General features: G+C 36.1%; 1 protein-coding gene across 2 annotated transcripts in view; it reads left to right on the top strand.

The window, feature by feature from the left end:
- Positions 1 to 24,875, top strand: part of SP3 (Sp3 transcription factor) — an 80,963-nt gene that overhangs the window by 33,574 nt on the left and 22,514 nt on the right. For both annotated transcript variants that reach the window (XM_054506142.2, XM_045868597.3), the window contains exon 4: positions 596 to 1,955. In XM_054506142.2, the coding sequence (XP_054362117.1) occupies positions 596 to 1,955 (1,360 nt within the window). The remainder of the gene's footprint in view (positions 1 to 595; positions 1,956 to 24,875) is intronic.

Raw genomic sequence — 24,875 nt, 5'->3', positions numbered from 1 at the left:
TAGCCTTAGCCAAGAAGTTTACTCTGGAGGACATTAATGTATGCCATAAAAGAGTAGCCTTAATAGTTTGACTTAAGGTTTACAGCAACAATATACAAATCTTAACTTCTCTAACTCAGATGACTTGATAACACTGTACTGGTTATGTTTGTTTTTTGTATACAAATATAATGTACCTAATTAGTGATATATATTTTTAGTAGGTTATATGTATTTTTTTTAACTCTTCAGTGTTTGAGATCTTTGGTTTGAGCTGTCCATCATCTTTCCTAGCCACTTAACTTCTATTGATTTAACTGTATGGATTAGAGATCATAGGTGAGGAATTAGAAGACCAGTTCGTAAAACAAAGATTACTCTGAAGTTTTTTTCCTGTTTAAATAGCATGGGTTATCTTTGCAGTAACTAACAAAATTGGAAATAATAATTATTGTGGTTTATATAGTACTGCTTCAGTATTTGAAGTCTGCTGTGTTATTAAGAGAACTTTTAATTTCAGGTAGTAGAATTCTGTCAGTTCTTAGATTTTTTTGAGGACTGGTTTAAATATGCCACAAATATATATCACATAACATTTTTTGTTTTCTTTATCCAGACAGGTGATTTGGCTTCTGCACAGTTAGGAGGAGCACCAAACCGATGGGAGGTTTTGTCAGCCACACCTACAACTATAAAAGATGAAGCTGGTAATCTAGTACAGATTCCAAGTGCGGCTACTTCGAGTGGGCAGTATGTCCTTCCCCTTCAGAATTTGCAGAATCAACAAATATTTTCAGTTGCACCAGGATCAGATTCGTCAAATGGTACAGTGTCCAATGTTCAGTATCAAGTAATACCACAGATTCAGTCAACAGATGGTCAGCAGGTTCAGATTGGTTTCACAGGCTCTTCAGATAATGGGGGTATAAATCAAGAAAGTGGCCAAATTCAGATCATTCCTGGCTCTAATCAAACCTTGCTTGCCTCTGGAACACCTCCTGCTAATATCCAGAATCTCATACCACAGACTGGTCAAGTCCAGGTTCAGGGAGTTGCAATTGGTGGTTCATCTTTTCCTGGCCAAACCCAAGTAGTTGCTAATGTGCCTCTTGGTCTGCCAGGAAATATTACCTTTGTACCAATCAATAGTGTCGATCTAGATTCTTTGGGACTCTCGGGCAGTTCTCAGACAATGACTGCAGGCATTAATGCCGATGGACATTTGATAAACACAGGACAAGCTATGGATAGTTCAGACAATTCAGAAAGGACTGGTGAGCGGGTTTCTCCTGATATTAATGAAACTAATACTGATACAGATTTATTTGTGCCAACATCATCTTCATCACAGTTGCCTGTTACTATAGATAGTACAGGTATATTACAACAAAACACAAATAGCTTGACTGCTTCTAGTGGGCAAGTCCATTCTTCAGATCTTCAGGGAAATTATATCCAGTCGCCTGTTTCTGAAGAGACACAGGCTCAGAATATTCAGGTTTCTACAGCACAGCCTGTTGTACAACATCTACAACTTCCAGAGTCTCAGCAGCCAACCAGTCAAGCCCAAATTGTGCAAGGCATTACACCACAGACAATCCATGGTGTGCAAGCCAGTGGTCAGAATATATCACAACAGGCTTTGCAAAATCTTCAGTTGCAGCTGAATCCTGGAACCTTTTTAATTCAGGCACAGACAGTGACCCCTTCTGGACAGATAACTTGGCAAACATTTCAAGTACAAGGGGTCCAGAACTTGCAGAATTTGCAAATACAGAATACTGCTGCCCAACAAATAACTTTGACGCCTGTTCAGACACTCACGCTTGGTCAAGTTGCAGCAGGTGGAGCCTTGACTTCAACTCCAGTTAGTCTAAGCACTGGTCAGTTGCCAAATCTACAGACAGTTACAGTGAACTCTATAGATTCTACTGGTATACAGCTACACCCAGGAGAGAATGCTGACAGTCCTGCAGGTGAGTCTTAAGTCTTGTCATGCCATAGATAAGTGATTTGTTGACATGCAGGGATATTTTTTGCTTTAAGGTGTTTTCTATATCTGTCTATCTTTAAAGGTGATGATACATTTCCCTTTGTTTGTATGAAAAGTAGACATCAAGGTGTCTTCCAGATTGTTCTTGAAAGTTTTGAAGTCAAGGATTCATTTCTTCATTATGCCATAAATTACGTTTGTAGTTTTCCTTTAATTTTATATCTGTTTTCACATCTGATTGGTATTGTCAAGCATTACAAAATTTTTTTTGGCAGGTGAGGTGTCTTGGTTGTGCTTCTTGTGATGTAAATTAAATATTTTTGCATTATATTTGTCTGGGGAATCAGGTTGTCATGGTGAAAACGTGGCACTGGGAGCCAAGACCATTTATGTTGTCTCACCCACTAGCTAACTGTGTGATTGTGGCTAGATTGTTTTCTCTTGCAAACTCGGTTGTCTCATTATATAAAATGGGGTTATTGGACTAGGTAACTAAATCCTAGGGTACCTTCCAGACTGAAAATTCTTTGAATCTGTGATAGTTTATTCTTTCAAGTGTGTAGTGAGCATTAAATTTAACTGTGCTAGATATATTGTTATTGATAGTATGGGTAGAAATTTCAGAAGTCTACTCTTCCAGTGTTGGCAGAAATTAAAAATACAGTTTAAAAGAGATGGTATCGTCATTACCTTAATGTTCATTTAGATGACATGTTATTGAATGTTTTGTTGTGCACTAAATCCTTAGTTTTACACTTCTCCTTTGTATTTGGGTTCTTGTGGTGACTACTACTATTACAACCTTCCACTTGAGTCAGATTCCAAACTCTTACATTAGGACACTTGAATTTGATTTATTGAAATAATTCCTATCACAATAGAGATTACCTTTTTTCTTTGGAGAAATTTGTCGTCTATACTTAGAAAATTGGAATTGTTCTAAAGCCTCAGATCTGTACTTGGCAAGCCTTTAATTGTATTTGAGCCTTCTGAAGCAATGGTTTAGAGCACCCATTATCAAAGCATGGTCTGTGGACCCCTGGGGGATCCCTGAGACCCTCTCAGAGGTCCTTGATGTCAGATTACTTTTCTTAATACTATAGTTACTTGCCTTTTTCGTTGTGTTTACGTTTTTTTTTTTTTTTTTTTTAAGATTTCATTTATTTCACAGAGAGAGACACGGTGAGAGAGGGAACACAGCAGGGGGGGTGGGAGAGGGAGAAGCAGGCTTCCCACTGAGCAGGGAGCCCGATGTGGGGCTCGATCCCAGGACTCTGGGATCATGAGCTGAGCTGAAGGCAGACGCTTAATGACTGAGCCACCCAGGCGCCCCTCATTGTGTTTACATTTTCACAAAATGGCTTGTGTCTTAGCAAAAATGAAATTAGTGGCACCAAACTGTACTACTAGTTGTTGTATTCTTCATGATCATGTACTTGCAGTTAAAGAAAAATGCACTTTTCACTCAAGAATGATCTTGATGAACCAGTCAAAATAGTTATTTTTACTAAATCTCGACCCTTGAGTGCTGTATTTCCTTTTTTAAAAGATAGCTTTACTGAAATATAATTCACATACCGTAAAATTCACTCTTTGAAGTATATAATTCAGTGGTTTTTATGTAGTCACAGACTTGTACAACCATCACCACTATCTAATTTTAGAGTGTTTTCACCAAAAAACCCATGCCCATCAACAGTTAACTCCTCATTTCCTCCCTCCCCTTAGCCCCTGGCAACCACTAATCTACTTCCTGTCTCTCTGGATTTGCCTATTCTGAATTTGCCTGTTATTTCGTATCAGTGGAATAACACATTTTGTGGATTTTTGTATCTACTTCTTTCATTTAGTATATTTTCAAGGTTCATCTGTATTGTAGCCTGTGTCAGTATTTCATTCCTTTTTTGTGGCTGAATAATATTCCACAGTAAGGTAAATGAATAGACTGCAGTATATATCCAGTTGAGGGACAGTGTTTCTACTTTCTGGCTATTATGAATAATGCTGCTATGAACATTTGTGGACAGTTTTTGTGTGGACATGTTTTTGTTTCTTTTGAGTATATACAAAAGAGTGGAATTGCTTGGTTGTATGCTAACTGTTCATGTTTTGAGGGACTGCCAAACTTTTTCTAAAGGGACTACACCACTGAGTGTTCCAATTTCTCTACATTCCTACCAACATTTACAATGGTCTTTATTTTTGATCATGGCCATCCTGATATCCTAATGGGTGTGAAGTGGTATCTCATTCTATTTTTAATTTGCTCTTCTTGCTGCTTGTCTTTGTAGTATTCATTGTGATAAAATGGGAAGTATGCTTTAACAAAGCATTTCTGCTGTATACCAAAATAAGGTGATTGTCTTAAAAAATTTTTTTTTTGATTGTGCAGTTGTAGGAGTTGCAAGGTGAATTATATGCTATTTTCATAAAAGATTGTTTTTTCTTGAACAACTGACAAACTATGGTTATTGAGAGATTCATGTATTTAAGAGCAAATATTTTCTTAAAAAAAAAAAAAGAATTAAGTGAGCTGGTTAATTAAAGGAAAAAAGCCTGACGGTATTTGCTACCAATGATAAAATTTGGGTTTTCCAGTGAAAATTAGAATTTTGTAAAACTCGAAACTACTACTATGAATTTGATAGCTTTACTAATAAAATACTTTTCTGATGAGATGGAGAGTGATATTAATAAATGGGATTTTTTTGGGGTTACTGTATTATAAAGAAATGTGCCAACATTTGGAGGACCTATACGATAACTCCGTGAACCAGTAGTTGTCAGATATCAATTCATGTTACAAAATCATGCAGGGGTAAAAAGATCCATTCAGAGTTTGAGATAGACCAATCACAAGTGTGTAGAAAGTTTGTCAATATGGTTTCAGGTTTTACAGTACAACTGACCTATAAGAAACTGCCACTTGTCAAGTTTGGTATATAGTATCAAAGAATGCTGAAAGGCAATCAAATTACTCCTCCTTTTCCAGCCACGTATCTTTGTAAGACTGGATATTCAGTCTGTGCTTCACTCCAGACTACATGCTGCCAACAGAATGCAGAGGCAAAATATGAGACTCTAGTTGTTTTCTTTTAACCTAGGCATTTTTTAAGAGTTTTGCAAAAATGTAAAACATGGTCTTCTCATTAAGCTTTTGTTTATATTTTTGGACAATAGTAGTTTTTCATAAAATGTTTAATTTGTGTTAACATGTAATGGATTTATTATTCTTAAAACAGAAAATCATAGTTTCTCATAATTTTTTTTTTTTTTTTTTTTTTTTAGATTTTATTGATTTATTTGACAGAGAGAGAGAGAGACAGCGAGAGAGGGAACACAAGCAGGGGGAGTGGGAGGAGAAGCAGGCTTCCCCCGGAGCAGGGAGCCTGATGTGGGGCTCGATCCCAGGACCCTGGGATCATGACCTGAGCTGAAGGCAGATGCTTAGTGATTGAGCCACCCATTAAAATATATAATCTACATGAACAAAAGTGTTTGGAGACCTCAGTAATATTTAAGAGTTTAGAAGGAGTTCTGAGACCAAAAAGTTTCAGAATGCTGATAGAATGACAGACTCCTAAAGATACAGCTGGTAGTTTTTAGAAACCAATTAAAGTTTGAGCAAAATTAAAGGTTGTAGAGATCTATACATGTTAAAAAAATCCTAGGAGATTAATTTGTGATTTTGTGGATTTATGAAGTAGATTGTTACAGAGTACTAAATATTTCAGTACAGTGGTTTATTTCTAAAATACTATCAGAATAGCAACGTTGTATGAATTAGATACAAGATGGACTTTTTATTCTCAAATTTTACTTTACAAATTTAACTTAGTTTTGTTTTATGTTTTAGAAAGAGATCAGGGGTGGGGCAGAGGGGGAGAGAGAGAATCTTAAGCAGGCTCCACATCCAGTGCAGAGCCAAGGCGGGGCTCGATCTCATGACCCTGAGATCATGACCTGAGCTGAAATCAAGAATGAGCTGAAATCAAGAATCTGATGCTTAACCGACTGAGCCACCCAGGCGCCCCTAAAATGGACTTTTTAAAGTGGTAATTTAGTTTATTGAATGGTGACAAGGAAGGGTAAAATAAGGAAGTACTCCAGAACGCCATTAAATGCGAATTTTGTCCCAGTTTTAAAGAAATAGGGAAAAAATTTGAGAAAATAAAAGTTAAAAGAATGAGAATAAATGCTGCGTAGTATACAGTGGCATATTTAGTAATGGAACCTGGAAATTTTAATTTTGGGAAGATTTGGTAAGAGGAAAATGCCCCTTGGTGTACTGTCTTTTTAATTGGCAAGAAGCCAGATAAATTATTTTAGGATGTGTTTTACCTGAAACTAAGAATAAAGTTTTTTTTGTCTGTGTTAGAGCATAGTATGCGCAGAGGAAATGCTTAAAACTTTTCATCTTTGGTTTGAATTTTTGTATTTGATAAGTATGGAAATAATATAATTTTCACAATGAATGAGAAGACACAGATTCTTTTACTGGGACTCTGGAATTTCTTTGACTTTTTGTTTTTCTTAAGCTCCCCTTTAACAAAAATGACCTCTACTTCAGAGGCAGTTTTAAACTGTTCAAGGCAGTGAGTCTGACTCTGGACCCCTCCTCGTGATGGGTATGTTTAGTGCCTCTTACCCCTTAGAAACCAGATCCCCATTTTCCTTGGAAGGTAGAGCAGCTCATCATGCCCCAAGCTCCAACCCCACTCACTGTTAATATTTGTTTCTTTTTCACTGAGAAAATGCATGTTGATTTGATTTAGAGAACTTCTGTTTTTGAAGTTTTACTTTGTCTACCATTGCTGTGTATTTGAAAATGGGTGGGAAGAGACAAAGTATGGATTTATATATCTTTCCAAAGTTTTTTCTAGTCAGAAAATTTCCCCAAAGTTCAAACCAAGACTTATTCAGTCTCTCAAATTTTAGTTCTTTACCAGATTTTGTTCTATATGAATACAAATTTATTCTTTAAGACTGGGTGTATTTGAAATTCAGTCAGGTGTTTGAGGTAGGAAGAAAAGTTTATGGAAATCATTACTTCTTTAGAGCAAAAAAACCTCATGTTTGGAATTTCCCATTACCCTTGAAAAACTGCATAGTTGTGAACTAATTGGTAGCTGTGCTTTTTAAAATTAATAGTGAATGGAAACATTACAAAAAGTTGGATTTTTAAAACTTTTATGGTTAATTTAAGTATTAATGGGCAAAAGGGAGAGAGAGAGATGTCAGCTACTGTTTAGGTGTTTTTAGTTAAGAAATTCTTTCTTGCAGTAATCTTGTTACTATTCTAACATTTGGGTAGGGAAGGAAACTGGCCCAAGGCTTTCACAACAGCCTTTAGGGTTTTGGTTGTTTTTTGTTTTGTTTTTTGGTTTTCTGGTTGTCGTTTTTCTGTACTACACTGATTGGATGTTCTGCTGTTTAATTTGCATCAATATGGGTTTTTTTTTTTTTTTTTTCATTTTTTGGAGAAAGATACTAGCCTATTTTTTCATGGTAAGTGGGGCGAGTGTCTTCTGGAACAACTTCATTGGCAATTCTAACAAAATAAAAGTAATGGTTTTTGGTTTTGTCTAAGGAATCACATGTCAGAACTGCCTGATTATAGGAATGTATAAATACTGCTAAAAGGCCAAACCTACTGCTTGAAAAGTGGTGTATGGTGGAAATGCAGTCTTTTTAGAGCTAAAGAAAGAATGGGAAAAAATGTGCATGTCTGTGACCCATGATGATTTAAAGTGATTGGTAGATCTTTTAGCCCTCTTACACAAATAGGGGTCCAATCTAGCTATTGTTTTATGTAGACCTTAAAGTTTTATTATTCAGTATAACGTGAGGACCTTTTAGTTAGGTATTGTACATTATACCCTGCTTTGTTCTAGTTCTGAGTTCTTCAGTTGGGAATCTGTACCCTGTACATGCATGCCATGGTCTTTCACTAAATTTTTATTTCAGAGCTTGGGAAAATCACTCATATTCTGATTTTTCCCCAACAATATTTTTTTGTTCATTCGATTTTAGTGTTATCATAATTATGTATTTCCTATACTTTATTAAAGTTTGCTTTATCTGCTTATAAAGTGATACATGTTTGGTATGGAAATTTTAATGTAGAAAGTGGAAATCTCTAATCTCTCAGGAATCAAACTTGGTGTCATAGGCGTTTTTTTAATATTATAATTATATTGCCTGTACAGTTCTTTTATCCCGCTTAATTTTTAGTAACTTTTTAAAAAAAAAAAATAGGATGAACATATCTGCTAAGTATTTAGGTCAGGAATTATAGCGTATTTAATTATCTATTAATATAGATAAAAGTAACCCCACATGAGGAAGAGCCAAGGATCAGATTCACTGCTTAAAACCAAGCTGGAATAGGGCTCCCTTGTGTTAGAGGGGAGCTTAAAAAAAAAAAAAAATGGTGCTGCTCTCTTACTCCAAGGTATGGCTTAAATGAGACTTATACTTACAGAAATGAGAAGAGGACACAAGGAAATAGGACAGGAACAGAATCTGTGATCAGCATCTGAACCGGTCTGAACCATTGAATTGTTAGCTCAGTGTCTGAATTTGTGATATCTCCAGTATTTTCTCTAAAGCCAATATAAGACATGGATCTGCACTGGGGCCAGAGAGACTTGGTGGAAGCACTTGTAAAAATTCCAGACATGGAGCTGTAATACAGAGAAAAATTTTACTCAAGATAAGCCTGAAAACCAAAATTCCAGAATACCTGATAAACATAAAATCTATGAAAGATAGCCAATAAAATCAACAGTTTGGAAATGAATTCATGTCATATTAAAGAAAGAACAACCTATTGAAGAGTTTAATTAGTATGTTTATAATTGTCAATGAGATAAAGCTGTAGCATTTTTAGAAAAGTTGTAAAAGGAGGGTAGATATGTAAAAGAAGCAATTAGAAATGAGAAACATTTGCTTCTAAAACACATTGTTGAACATTTTGATATTTCTGAAATTGGAGTACATCTTACAATCCATGTCAATGTTTAATTGACAGTGCTTTTTCTTTTTTACTGGTAGTGGTGTGTCTTGTCAGCATTGTCTTGGATGAAATAGAGAAATTTGTGGAGGGGCCGGGGGAGGGAGGAAACAGGACAACTTTTAGGCTAGACCTAGAAAAAGAGTGAGTCAGTAGTAATATACTAAGGAATTTGCCCAAAATACAGCATAGAGATAATGAACGAGTAGTCAGGAGACGTGAAAAATAGATTGAGAGCTACCAACGTAGGAATTTTAGAAAAAGAGAATAGAGTGAATGGCAGGAGAAGCAGTATTTGTTGAGATAATGGATGAGAATTTTCTTGTGTTGAAGAAATACAGTTTGCAGATGAAAATCTTACTTCCAAGTATTAAGATAAACAGAAATAAGTTCACCCCTAAAATTATGGAGAAAGGTAATCTTACATTTAGCAGAAAGAAAAGACAAATTATTTACAAAGAAATTACAGACCTACAAATTTGTCATCAGCCACACACACAGATCCCAGAGGATGGTTTAGTAATATCTTCATAGTACCAACAGAAAATAACCAGCGGCCAAGAATTCTGTATGCCATTAAACTTCTACTCAAGAGTTAGGATGTAATGAAAGACATTTTAATTCAAGACCTGAGAGTTTACTATTCAAAGACCCTTACTAAACTTAACTACTGAAGGATTAAGTGGAAAGATGTTTCCAGAGGAAATGAATGGGAAATGAGGAAATAATAGTGATCACAGAAGTGGCTAAAAAATTGTTTATTTTTTTAATTTTTAAAAAAGATTTTGAGAGAGAGAGGGCACGAGCAGGGGGAAGGGAGAGGGAGAAACAGACTCCCTGCTGAGCAGGGAGCCTTATGCGGAAGGACCCTGAGATCATGACCTGAGCCAAAGGCAAGACACTTAACTGACTGAGCCACCCAGGCACCCAGAATTAACAGTTTAACTCACAATAAAATACTTGTAACTTTAAAAATTATAGGAAATTTCAAAAATACATACAAGCAGAAAAATGTATAATGAACCTTAATGTAACCACCTCCCAGCTTCAGCATTTGTCAGTATTCTGTCATTCTTGTTTCCTGTATTTCTGCTATTTAAAATTTTATTCTTCCTGGAGTATTTTATTTATTTATTTTTAAGATAGTATTTATTAGAAGGTGTGTGCACGTGGGGAAATGGGAGGCGGGGTTGGGGGGAGGGAGAGGGAAAAGGGGAGAATCTCAAGCAGACTCCTTGTCAAGCATGGCCCTCCATGGGGTTCTTCCCACAACTCCAAGACCAACTGACTGAGCCATACAGGTGTCCCTCTTGCTGGAGTATTTTAAAATAGAATTTCAGAATTGTAAAATTTTACCCCAAAATACTGATGGAACGCTCCTTGTGTGGTCTGGGAGCCCCTGGTACCCTTTTCATGGGGGTTTGTGAGGTCAAAGCTATTTTCATAATAATACTAAGATGTTATTTGCCTTTTTTACTCTCACCGCACATATAGTGTGTACAGTGGAATTTTCCTGAGGCTACACAATATGTGATAACACTACAGATTGAACACAGAAGCTGATATGAAGATCTAGTTGTTTCCTAATAAGCTAGATGTTAATGAGATTTGCAAAAACTTCCTACTGTGCTTACTTTTTTGAAAATCTATTTTCCATTAAAATGTTATTTTTGTTAACATTTAATGAGTTTATTATTTTAAAATTAATAAATACAGCTTTAAAATTTTCCCAATTTTGATGCCTGATATGGTAATATGGATATATATGCTTATGTAAACAAAGGCCCTTTGAGGTCCTCAAATATTTAACCAAGTTTTCCCATTTTTTATAAAGACATAATTTACATGCAGTAAAATTCATCCTTTTTAATGCATAATTCTGCATTTTGACAACTGCATGCAGTTATGTAATCTCCACCATACTCAAGATGTAGTATCATTTCATCACTCCTATCAGTTCCCATGTGCTACTTCATAGCCATTCTCCCTCACCCTGTCCTCTGGCAAATAGGTATATTTCACAGAACAAAAGTTCCTTGACATCCTCAGCAATTTTTGAGAGTTAAAGTGATCATGAGTTTAGAAGAGTTAAATGTTTGAGACCTACTCTGATGAATAAGGATTTTTAAAAATATAAGCACAGTACCGTTATTTACTATACCCTAAATTTCTGGTAATCTTTTAATATTACCTAATATCCTTGCAATGTTTAGTTTTCCCCAATTGATTAAAAAAAGTCTTTTTAATAGTTGAAGGGGATAAAGAGGTACAAATTACCAGTTATAAAATAAATAAACCACAGAGATGAAAGTACAGCATAGGGAGTATAAAATAGTAGTACTGTAATAACATATGGTGTCACATGGTGCTATGCTTATTGTGATGAGCATTGAATAATGTATGAAATTGTCAAATCAGTATGTTGTACACCTGAAACTAATATGACATTATATGTCAATTATACTTCAGTAATAAATTTTAAAAAACTTTTTTAAAGGCCTTTTTAGAATTTGTTCAAATTAGGATTCAAACAGGGACTGTGTATTTTATTGCTTGATGTGCCTCCAACTCTCTGCTTCTCAACTAATGTTTTACCAGCTTTTCATTGTCATTTGGATTCGTTATTTCATTAAGGTTTGTAAAGTGGTGACTTTTCTAATTTTCTGAATCCTTTTGTGTTACAGCTTTGAATCTTCCAGAAAACACTTTCCCTCATTAGCTATTTGGTTACCCAGAAGTACAGTTTGTACAAGAAAGGCAGGATAAACTATTAAATTCATTCCTTTTGTTTATCTGTTTTTGGAATGAGTTCGTCTCCTAGCTTCTATTAGAGATTCCCCTTAGTTTTTTGGAATATCATTATGAACTCATTTTATCAATTGTGTTTTAATATATAGCAATTACTCTTGGTAGTTAATGTTTATATTGTTGGAGAATAAATGGAATGTTAAACATGAAAACCAAGGAATCCAGGTGTGGGTAAAGGTCCTTGTCATTTTTAGGATAATCTTTAGAGAGAATAGTTTTAGTTTTTTTTGCAGAAATTTAAATTTTGATATAAGTATCAAGAGAATAAAAATGCAATTTTTAACTTATAAATTGGGGCAGGAGATAGAAAATTATCAGTCCAATAGAAAAGAAATATAGTAAAGAAAAAGAATCATAGATACAGAAATTCAGGACAGCTCTGAAAAGGAAACAGGAAAAAAAATACTAGTAATACTACCGTGAGTAAAGTTGATAAGTTATTTACTAGTATTCTGCTATATAATCTTCCAGTCTTTTTTTCTGTGTATATTATATACTATTAAGTGTCTTGATAAAATTGAGGTTATATACATGACAGCTTTGTAACTTTTTTCAAACAATGTATTGTGTGTATTTTCCTACAGTGGTTTTTTTCTATATGATTATTTCGTTTCATTACTAAGTATTTTTGTATGGATGTTCCATGATTTAACTAATCCCCTATTGTCAAGTGTTTAGGTTCTCATTTTTTTCCTGTTACATAGAAATCTTTGCTCCCATTTCTAATTCCTTCCTTATGCGGAAGTACTAGAAGTGGAGTTGTTAGGTTAAAGAATGTTAACTATTTAAGGCTTTTTTTATATATTGCATAAGTGCTCTTGTACCAGCATTGTATGAGTATCAGGTTTTCCATACTTCTTTCATACTGGGATATCATTTTATCAAATGAGCAAAGTTTTGGAGGGTATAAGTAGAGTCTAATGCATTCATTTATTATTGGGGAACTTTAACATTTTTGCCTGTTTATTGGCTGTTTATGCTTCATCAGTTGCCTTTCATGTTTTTTTTTTGTATGTTTCACCCCCACTAATTTGTAAAAAAAATTTTTAAGACATCTTTATATGTTAAGGACGTTAATCTTTTGTTACCACAAATATTTTCTCCAATTGTTTGCCTTCAAGTTTGTCATGCTGAGTTTTGGGTACATGTAAGTTCTTACTAAAAAAAATTTTTTTTTTTTTTTTTTAAGATTTGTATTTGAGAGAGAGCAAATGAGCTCGAGTCAGGGAGGGACACAGGGAGAGGGAGAGAGAGAATCTCAAGCAGATTTCCGCTGATCGCGGAGCCCAAAACAGGGCTTGATCTCATGACCCTGAGATCATGACCTGAGCTGAAACCAAGAACCAGATGCTTAACTAACTGAACCACCCCAGTGCCCCTTACTAGATTTTTTTTGAGCAAAGTAATTTAGAAACTTGAAGCATAGTTTTTGAGTTTAGTTTGTATTGATTTATGGTCATCTGATACAATTCAAGAGTTTCTGCAAGACATTGGGTATTTTGATTTATAATTCTTACATCTAGAAAAATACCTAGAGTATATTATATGCCTTTCAAAATAAAATCAACCTTTAATGTATGTTTTTGGTGACACTTGTTATTTTCTTAGTATCCTATGGAAATATAGCACTCACACATCCATGAGTAATTCTTTGAGGATGATACTTAAAGCAGTCTCATATCTCTAACATTGGTAAATATAATAGCACTATTTTTCTGATGTAATTATGCAATTTAAGTCATGGAATCTTTTAGAGGTCAACTAATTGAACTCATTAGATACATTTTTTTTTTTTTTAAGATTTTATTTATTTATTTGAGACAGAGAGAATGAGAGAGACAGAGAGCACATGAGAGGGGGGAGGGTCAGAGGGAGAAGCAGGCTCCCCGCCGAGCAGGGAGCCTGATGCGGGACTCGATCCCGGGACTCCAGGATCATGACCTGAGCCGAAGGCAGTCGCTTAACCAACTGAGCCACCCAGGCGCCCTTTTTTTTTTTTTTTTTTTGAGAGCAAGCACACACATGCTCATGCACACAGAGACAGAGGCAGAAGGAGAGGGAGAGAATCTCAAGCAGGTTTCACCCTCCAGGTGGAGCTGGATGTTGGGCTTGATCTCATGACCCTGAGATTATGACCTGAGCTGAAATCAAGAGTCAGAGGCTTAACCGACTGAGCCACCCAGACATTCCTCATTAGGTGCATCTTTAACAAATGGCTGCTCGTGTCTGTTTTTAAATATTTTTTTAAATAGTATATTCAATCTGTCATTAACCGAATTTATTCCATAGCATAGCCAGTAATAATAATGCAAATTAGAATTCTGGATAGACACAACAGAATGGAAATCACCTAATGTATGATTTTTATTAGTATGCTTTCATTGATACATTGATCTATAGTGTCGTATTTTAATCTAAGAATAACTTTATTAAAGCTAGTCTCTAGGGGCGCCTGGGTGGCTCAGTTGTTAAGCGTCAGCCTTTGGCTCAGTTCATGATCTCTCGGGGTCCTGGGATCGAGCCTCGCATCGGGCTCCCTGCTCCGCGGGAAGCCTGCTTCTCCCTCTCCCACTCCCCTTGCTTGTGTTCCCTCTCTCGCTGTGTCTCTCTCTGTCAAATAAATGAATAAAATCTTAAAAAAAAAAAAAAAACTAGTCTCTAAAATACTCGGTCATTTTAGTGGTTCTTGGAATAGTTTTTGTATTCAACTTTATTTTATGAGGGTATTTGACGTGTTGCGATGCTTTTCATAAATCTCATAAATTCTCCTCTGATAAGTAGTAACATCATCCTCCCAGCAGCCTAGATGAGAGCAATCTATATCATTCATTCAGTCAACAGATGTTTGAGGGTATGCTAAAGTATTCCAGGTAATGTTTTTTAGGTTCTTGCAATAGTAAAGAGACAGAGTCCTCACTCTCATGAATTTTGTGTTTTAGTGGATGAAGATAAATAGCCAACAGTAATTTTAGATAATTAGTGTTATGAAGAAAATAAAATAGGGTTATGGAATAGTAGGGAACATGGAAAAGCTGGAGGATGGTGGTTATTTTAGGTAGGATGTTTAGGAAATACCTCCTTATAAGGAAATGGAATTGAAGTACAGATCTGAACATTAAGAAAAGAGCCTGTTATTGAGATCTAGAGGAAAGAATATTCCTGGAAGAGGAAATGGACTGAGATAGTTGGAGCTTAGTGAATGAGAGGTGTTGGAAGATGAGATTGGAAGTAGACAGGGGCCAGATGATACAGGCCATGGTAAGCTGTTTGGATTTTTATTTATCTTTTTTTAAGATTTTATTTATTAAGATTATTTATTTATTCCAGAGAGAGAGCGCTGTGGGGAGGTGGAAGGAGAGAGCGTCCCAAGTGGACTCCATGCTAAGCATGGAGCCCACGGATGTGGGGCTTGATCTCACGACCCTGAGATCACGACCTGAGCTGAAACCAAGAGTCAGACGCTCACCGACTGTGCCACCCAGGCGCCCCTTAAAGATTTTATTTTTAAGTAATCTCATCATGGGGCTCAAACTCACTACCTCAAGATCAAGAGTCCCATGCTCTACCATCTGAGCCAGCCAGGCACCCCTATTTATCTTTTTAATAGGAAAACACTGAAGGATTTTGAGTATGGAAATGATACCATTTTATCTGTTTTTAAAAGATCCCTCTGGCAGATCCTTGTGGCAGATGGGGATGGGGTGGGTGGGAGTTGGAATGGCAGAAGTCAGCACAAGGCTAGTGCAATAATCTAGGCAAAAGAGGATACTGAATTTGGCTAGGCTAGTAATAAGGAAAGTCTGGGGAAGGGTGGAGTTAAGGGAGAATTAGGACTTCTGTTTTGGCTTTGTTAAATATAAAATGCTTATTAGATAGATATTCATGTGGATGGTTTAGGTAAACAGGTGGATACACTGTTGGGCTAGAGATAAAATTTTGGGAGTCATTAATGTAGATAGTTGTGACTGGATGAAATCTTATTTGGCTGCATAATAAGCTGTGACAGGCAACTTAAAAAAAATGCCAACAACTTGTGTTCACTTTCCTCCCAATTCTGATTTAATTGCCCTTCATGAGGTTTAGGAAAGATATATTTTAAAAGTCCCCAAGTGATTTTGAGGTGCAGCTGGCTTGGAAATAATGTAGTAGAGAAAGAATATAGCTAGAGAAGAGATTGGAAGATAGTGTCATTCTGAGCTTCAAATTATTTTTCTAGGTTTTCAAATGTAATGTTGAGCACAGAATCAGAGGTAACAGGGCATATGAGGAGATGAAACAGCATGAGTGAGAACCGGCATACAACTGAAATAAGATACGTTGGAACTCTAGATACTAGAATTCTCAAACATAGACCCAACACAAACTGTTTACTATGGTCTGAGATAAAAGCCAATCTTGAGCACTTTTTAACAGAGTTAGAGACACTAACAAAAATGACATAGCAGATCTGTAGAAGAACCAAATAGAAATTCAGTGACTGAAACTTAGAACAGCCAAAATTGAGGGAAATCCTTGGAGCTGAATCCCATACATTTTAGCATTTTTAGGAGGCGAGAATTAGAGGAGGTGCCAGCAAAGGAAATGGGAGAGAGTGATATGCAGGAAGCCAAGTGAATAAACTGCTTAAGAATGGAGGAGATAGTTCTTAACTTTTCAGATATCGTGGAGGAAATTAAAGATTGCTAGAGAAATGGGTTGTTGGTGACAAGGGGTTTCAGTGGAGTGCTGGTGAGGAAGGCCTGCATAGAATGACTGAAAAGGAGATTAAGGGAAGAGGAAGTAGCGATAGTAATTACAGACTAATATTTTAAGGGTTTTTTTCTGTTAAGAGGAATTTTGAAACAGGAGATGGTAGCTGGAGGTGGACTTGAGGTCGAGACATTCTTGTGAATATCTCAATAAAGAGTGGGAAATTGATGATGCAGAAAGAAGGTATAATAGAGGAAAATTTTTAAGAGGGCAAGCAAGATGAACTACAGGACACAAGTATAGGGGTTGGCCACTGATAAAAATAGGGATAATCCTGTTTTTAACACAAAGGGCATAAGATAGAGCTTTGCAGATGCAGGTGTGTTGGTAGGAAGATAAGGTAATTCTTGTTATATTGCTTCTAATTTTCTTTTGTAATAAGAAGCTGAGATGGGTGAGGAGGTCAGGTGATAGAAATTTAAGAAGGAAGAAGATATGAAATGGTCGTCTGAGAGAATTAGAAAGTAAAATTACTGATGAAATACAGAATTGCAGGATTTGCTGGGTGCCCACTTGAGTAATTATTAGCACAATTGTGTTTTTTTTCTCCAGTACTTTTAGCAGCTTGGATGCTGATGCAGGGTTAACTCTTCTCTGTTTCCTTGTAGAAAGTTCTAAGTCCTTTTGGTTTTATCTCTGCCATATTTTTGTGATCTGTTCTCCCTTCTCATATTGTTAGTCCGGCTTTTACTGTTCTAGGCTATTGTTTATAACATTTAATCTTTCTCCAACCCTCAATCTTTCCCCAGTGCATTTAAAATTCTTTTAAAAAAATGTGTTTATTTCTTGAATAAGCAATACCTGCACAAGGCACAAATTCAGAAAGTATAAAAGGATAATTATAAAAAAGTTCGTTTCCTTCCCTCCTTATTTTAACCCCCCAATTCCCTACCCTAGAGGTAGCCATCATTACCAGGTTTTTTTCTTTTTTTAAAGTTTATTATTGAAGTATAGTTGACACCATTTTTTTTTTCAGTGTATGGGATATTTCTAGTGGAAGGATACATGTACAAACATTAACATACCTATATATTCTCTGCTATTCTTGGAATTATACCATGCTATACCCATTCGGCTGCATTTGAAATTTTTATGTTGGATCTCTCAATACTACAAGCATAAAGTTCTCACATACTTAGCAATGGCAGCAAAAGTATTCTATTGAACAAATATCTTGTCATTTATTTAATAAGATCCTTATTGATGGATATTTCTTTTCAGTCATATTTCAGCTAATATTGCTATAAATATCCTTATATACCTGTATTCTTTTTTCCCTTAGATAAAGTATATATATATGAAAGATAAATATCTAGAAGCAAAATTCCTGGATTAGAGATTACAGTATATGGATTTTAAATTTTGGAAGATACTGAAGACTGTTCCAGTATATTCTTTATTTACAGAAGTTCTCTTTCCTAAACACAGGTCATGCTGTTGCTTTCCTTAAAATCTTCACCGACTTCTCTATTACCTTTATTTTTTTATTTCAACTGTATTGAGGTATATTTGATATGTAAAATTGTATTCCATTGCCTTTAAATTGAAGTCTGTTGAATTCACAGATACTTAGAGAGTTCCTGCTGTGCCAGATGTTGGGGATACAAAGATGCACTAAAGTTGTTCATAATCTAACAGGTTAGACCAGTTTCTCAATATCCACATCATTGATATATTGGGTCTGATGATTGATTGTGGTGGGGGTCTCCTGTGCATTTTATTTTTTAATTTTTAAAATTTAAAAATGTTTTAATATTTTAAAAAGATTTTATTTATTTACTTGTCAGAGAGAGAGCACAAGCAGGGAGAGCGGCAGGCAGAGGGAGAAGCAGGCTCCTCACTGAGCAAGGAGCCCCATGCAGAACTCATCCCAAAAAACCCTGGGGTTATGACCTGAGCTGAAGGCAGATGCTTAACCGACTGAGCCACCTAGGTATCCCTCTCCTGTGCATTTTAGGATGTTTAGTAGCATCCCTTAATTCTACCTACTAGATGTCAGTTAGCACTCCCTACCTTATAATTCATGACAATAAAAAATGGCTTCAGACATTGTCAAAGGTCCCCAGGAGGGCAAAACTCCACCTTCTTCCCTTTGAGAACCATTGGATTAGCAGACATGTATAAGATTGTAATATGACATGGTAATGGTATACTAACATTGAACTACAGTACTTTAGGAGCAGAGAGGAGTAACCTGGTTGACATCTTTGAAGGCTTAGCTTAGGTACTACCTTGTCCCATAGCCTTTTGTGACTCCTGCCTCCTTTAAATTACTGCTTGTTTTAATAGCATCTGTTTCCTTTGTTTTGTATTATAGTTAACATGTCTATCTTCTTTTGGAATTCAGCAGTCATTTCTGACTCATTTTTTTTTTTCCAGTGTAGAATGCACCTTTATTTTTTTTAAATTCTTACTCATTTCTATCTCGGCTTTTATTGAGAACGAATACATGAAGAAATAATCAGTAGTAGATACAAAATAAACATAGATTTGTGTAGTAATACATAAGGTAAATTTTACCTGTTTACTTCTGAATTAATTAACTTTGTTCAGATGTTTGGGATGCATAGTACCTGTTTATTTCATACCACTCTGAGTTGTGTAATTTTGTTAAATTTGTAGCTTTTCAAAGACTCGACATTTAGAATTATGTTTCAGAAACCAACCTATAAACCTGTGGGGGGAAAAGCCAAGAGAAGCAAAAGGAATTTTAGATGTAGTCGTGCCTGAGTGTGAGGGAGTTTAGAAGAATTAAATGACTTTGCCTGAAGTCTTTTTTTTTTTTTTTTTTGTTAAACACTATACGTTTTGTGTATTATAAGAATAAAATGATGAAAGATTTTAAAAATATAAATTCTGTATCTTTGAGCAATACTTACTGAAGTATTTGTGGAACAAATGTTACATCTGGGATTTGTTTCAAAATAATATGGAAGCAGTGTAGATATAGAAAAACAGAATTGTCCCAGAGTTGATTGTTGAATTGGGTGATGGGTACATTGGGGTTTATTATATTGTTCTAATTTTGTATATATTTGAGGTTTCTTTACTAAAAAGCTTTTGGAAATGTAGGTCTTGTTCTCTCTTGTTTTTGATTAGGGGACATTTTGGATGGCTAAGTTTTTTGGTGGTTGGTTGGTTTGTTTTTGGATTGCTGAGTTTCTAAAAAAGAAATTTAATATATAAGATTGGACTTAATTTTGGTGTCAAAAATCCCATGATATTTGGGTTACTGAGCCTTGTTCATAATAACAGCTTGGACAGGGTGTGAGAAATACTTAGTTGTTTCATAAGTGTCACACTATTTCAGTTATACAGGAATAAAGTAAGGAAGTAAAAATGCTGTTAGACATTTCAAAAAACAAATCCACAAGATTTGGTGATTAGCTATTGGAAATAAGAGATTAGTCCTTTGTTTTAAAAAAGGTCATATCATTGGGAGATTTGGGAAGGGAAACTGATCTGGGGGAAGCAAAGGGAAAGCAGTTTTTTGTTTTTATTTTTTGAAGATTTTATTTATTTGAGAGAGAGAAGAGAGAGAGAGAACAAGTCAGGGGGAGAGGGAGAGGGAGAAGTAGACTCCCTGCTGAGCAGGGATGCGGGGCTGGGTCCCAGGACTCTAGGATCATGACCTGAGCCAAAGGCAAACGCTGTTAAAACCCAATGAGCCACCCAGGTGCACCGGGAAAGCAGTTTTAATGGATTGAATTTGTAGTTCTAGGTTGAAATGACTGTTGGTAGTAGAGATGAAGGACTGCAATTCTGTAGCAGTGATGGACATGGAGTCGTGAGAACAGATAAAACTGAACAAGAGAGTGGTAAAAAGGAAGGTGTTTTGGGAAATTTTTAGGAATGGGGAGTCTAAATTAGCTGCTTGTTAGCATCAATAAAACATGCAAAAAAACGTATTTTCCACCATCTCTAGGACATTATTGTAGGATTATAAAGTTTTAGTGGGTGAGGGGCGCCTGGGTGGCTCAGTCGGTTAAGCGTCTGCCTTTGGCTCAGGTCATGACCCTGGGGTCCTGGGATCCAGCCCCATGACATGTTGTCTGCTCAGCGGGGATCCTGCTTCTCTTCTGCCTCTGCCACTCCCCCCTGCTTGTGCTCTCTCTCTCTCTCAAATAAATAAAAAAATTAAATAAAGTTTTAATGGGTGATAATTTCTTTGGGAAGCAGAAAGACATTTGTCTATCTCATTTCTGGCATCAGAAAATTTAGTTTGGACTCCATAGATTTGGTTTCGGATGTTTTGTTGGTTGGGATTTGGCTTTGATTATTTTCTCTCAGCAGAGCATCCACATGGATTGCTTATCAGTTCTGTTATCACTTTTGCTTTATTTAAAAGAGCTTATTTTATTCTAGACTCTTAATTAATAAGTTAGAACACCAGACTTCAAAACAAAGATTTTGTAAAGGAATTAAATGCTATATGAAACCAGTCCACATACATACCAGTGCATTATTCCCTAAGCAAAATTTGCTCTTATTTACACAAGCCCCTCCTTGTGATGCTTTTTTATTGCCTACTACAGATAACTCACTGTGATACTCTTTAATTCCCAGCATTTCATCTAATCCAGCCATTATCATGGGTCCTCAGATATGCCAAAATTCTTTCTTTGGTTGCTTATGTGAAGGTAGAATAGAATTTAATAAGCATTTATCTATTGGAGGGTTTCAGCCTTAAACCTGTGAAAATGAAGCCTTAGGCTTTGAAGTAGTAATACCTTATATTTTGGTTAAATAAATAGGCAGTTGATTTTTATGTTACAGTGTTAAATGGCAGTAAGTTAACTTATAAAGATGATAAGGAATTCTTTTTGAAAAATGGTAAAAATATCCTTAGTTATGAATAGTATTATTTGTCTCCTTATTTTTCTTTCACCCCACTTTTGAGGAATTTGGCTTTTCCTCTCCCATTTAATTTTTTTCAGCCCGTACTTGTTTCAGCAGCCATAATCACTTAGGCTTGGTACAAGAAGTTAAAGAAGATTTGAAGTACTTGTTTGCCAAAGTGAAGTAAAAGGAATAGTATTTGAGCACTAGTCTTATCTTTTCAGTTGCTCTTATCAGATCTTCAGAAACCTTGTTGAAGAAAAAATTAAGTTCCATAGTAAAGAAACTATATGTAGTCTAGAGTTCAAGTTTTAACTAGCTTACTACTTAATTGTTTTGCATTTTGAAGTAGGTGTATACTAGCAAAAAAAAATTCTAATTCCTTAAAGACTTACTTTGAAAGTGTTAAAATGTGATTTAAAAAATGGATATAGTTGTCATTAGTGCTATCTACCTAATATTTCTGGTTTTCTTTCTGGGTATACCCACGTTAGGGTGTAGCGATTTGACTTGCTTTGGCCAATGAAATATACCAAAGTGACTACTCTATTAGCCTTAAACTCTTTTTTTTTTTTTTTTTTAATTTTTTATTTATTTGCGAGAGAGAGAATGAGAGACAGCATGAGAGGGAGGAGGGTCAGAGGGAGAAGCAGACTCCCTGCCGAGCAGGGAGCCCGACGCGGGACTCGATCCCGGGACTCCAGGATCATGACCTGAGCCGAAGGCAGTCGCTTAACCAACTGAGCCACCCAGGCGCCCTAGCCTTAAACTTAAACTCTTAAGTGGGAAAGCATGCAGTATATACCCTCAGCTGACTTATCATGGACATGAATAAAAAGATAAACCACTGAGATTTCAGGGCTTGCTTGCTACTACAATTTAATTTTGCCCTGCATTTCTAATATGGTAGCTGCTAGCTCCCTGATGCAGGTAAGCACTTAAATTCTATACTGTTTACAGGTTGAAATGTAATTATTTTGGGTATATTGAAATATTATTAAAATTAATTCCACTGTTTTTAAGTTTTTTATGTGGCCTCTAGAAAACTTAGAATTATATATGCGATTTGTATTATGTTTCTCTTGGGCAGCACCTATGTAGCACCTATCCTGACTAAAATCAAAATTGATGCAGTAGGGTGCCCTAACAAAAATTCCGCAAATATGGTTACTTTGGTTCGAGGATCAGGCAGCAAGGAAACTGATATTAGAGAATGGGAAGATGCAATGCAGAGAAGCATCTGGTAAAACTTGCCTGCAATAACTTGCATTTTTAGCTTTAGGGGATGAAGTTGGACAACTGTATTTTAACTGCTGTTAGCTCCATTTGACGAGATATATGGAGGAAATGAGCTAGAAAATGATTGGCTGTTTTGTAAATAGGAATGAGAATCTATACAGAGGCCGGAAATTTGGGGATTTTGTAGGATTGGAAGAAGCAACTGCTTTTCACCTTCAATCAGTAAGAGATGAACTGAGAAGCCTTTTGAGCAGATAATCAGAACTGTCTAATGGCAAGGACCCAAACAAGGTTATGACCATATTTCATTGTTAAAACATTTGAATGGATTAAGGTGACTCAGAGTGATGGTTTACTAACTCATTTTGGTTAGGGTAAAGAGACTAAAAGTATGGATTCCCTACTAAAGCCAGGTAAAGGTAAGCCCAAGGTACTCACAATTAAGTAGAAGTAGACACAGTCTCATGTGACAGGAAAGCAAAGAAATTTAGTCTAAGAGATGTATCTAGAAAAAAAGCTGTGGTCTATATATTGGCACTTGGAAATGGCTAGAATCAAATAGATAAGAACCTTCTAAGTTTTTCAGGGAGTTGTGTAGCCAAGGAAACCACAAGCATGAAAAAAGTGTGAAAAAAAAATTGTAACGAATTGAGATTTAATGTTCTTGGTTCCTGCCCCCTAGCCTTCTGCCAGCAGGCTGAGAATTCTGCTTAGCTGAAGAGGCACATTCTGTGTCTACTTTACTTGTGGTGAGGAGGATAACAGACAAGGAAAAACTCTTGGAGGGCAGAGCTAACTAAGTAAGAAGCACAGAGAACACTGTACTGAGAAACTCCTCCCATTGATCAGTCAGAGCGTACCCGGTCCTCTGTCTGTTCAGCAGGGTTTATGAATTACCATGAACCACTGACTGTTGTGTCTTCTGTTCCTCTTCTTTTGAACGGGAGTGTTTTTTAATAGTTATACTTATCTCGTTCTTACATCATTTTTTATGGTTATACTTACCTCATTAATATGTTTATACATATATCATTGTATATTTTGTGTGTAGGCGGAGGTAGATAACTTGTTGTAGTAATAGGTTTCTGTAAAGAGGGGCCATATCTGGACATGATAGAGAGGTTATGTCCATATCATCCACAGATCTGGTCTTTGAGCTTGATGCTGTAACTAGATGGGAGTTCCGGGTTATCTTCTGCAGGGTACAGGTGTATTCCACTTGTAGGAAGGAGAAGAAATTGAATGTTTGGCCAGCAAGGGATCTTGGGAGTCAGGATTCTTCATAAATAGTCCAATTCTGCTCTCTTGCCTTTTCCTGTCATTTTGAAGTCAGGCCATGTGATTTATTATGGCAAGTAAAATGTGAATGGAAGTTTAAAAGCAGGATGTGATTTACCACATTCCCTTTTACACTTCCTTGTCAAGGCAGTCTTGGAAGCATGTATCAAGTAGAGGGTAGGTTCCTGAGGGACTGATGAACAGATCCCCCTCTGCCAAACTGAATCAGACATGTAAAATTAGTGAGTAGTAAATGATTTTGTTGTGTCAAGCCATTCGGATTTTGGAATTCTTTGTTACTACAGCACAACCTTACTAGTCCTGCTTGATGTGGTAGGTTATAATTTTAGTCACAGTAGGTGCTCATTAAATGTTTTAATTGAAGACACTGGAATTTGAGAGCAAAGGAAAATGTACAAATTCTAAAACTGCTGAGATGCAGCTTTTTGGTTTATATTTCTTGTAATAGCCAAAGTCCACGCGGTGAGGTGACTAAGTGCCCTCTTATATAGGTGATATGGCAAAGAGATTATGTAGGTAGAAGACAAAGGAAAACAGAAAACAACGAAACTTGTAGTATACAACTAAAAATAACTGTTCAAAGTTATACATATGTGGTATGGTTTCCTATTTCTGATGATAGCAACTCAAACTAAGATTGTTGAAAATACACAGAAAGTATTGTAAATAATCCTTAGGGGGAAAAACAGGCATTTCTTTTTTTGATCCTAAAAGATTTATTTATTTTTAGTGAGATAGTGAATGGGGAGGGGGGCAGTGGGAGAGAATCCTCAAGCAGACTCCCCACTGAGAATGGAGCCCACTGGCTCGTCATGGGTCTCGATCCCATGACCCATGAGATCATGACCTAAGCTGAAACCAAGATCGGACGCTTAACCAACTGAGCCACCCAGGCACCCAAAAATAAGCATTTCTAAAACAATTGAGGAAAGGGAATCTTTTGTTTAAATGGTG

Source organism: Mirounga angustirostris, unplaced genomic scaffold, assembly GCF_029215605.1.
Source record: "Mirounga angustirostris isolate CCGP_5_RB_7025 unplaced genomic scaffold, mMirAng1.0.hap1 SCAF_3, whole genome shotgun sequence".
In the NCBI taxonomy this organism is placed as follows: domain Eukaryota; kingdom Metazoa; phylum Chordata; class Mammalia; order Carnivora; family Phocidae; genus Mirounga; species Mirounga angustirostris.
This window is presented reverse-complemented; position numbering and strand designations above follow the sequence as displayed.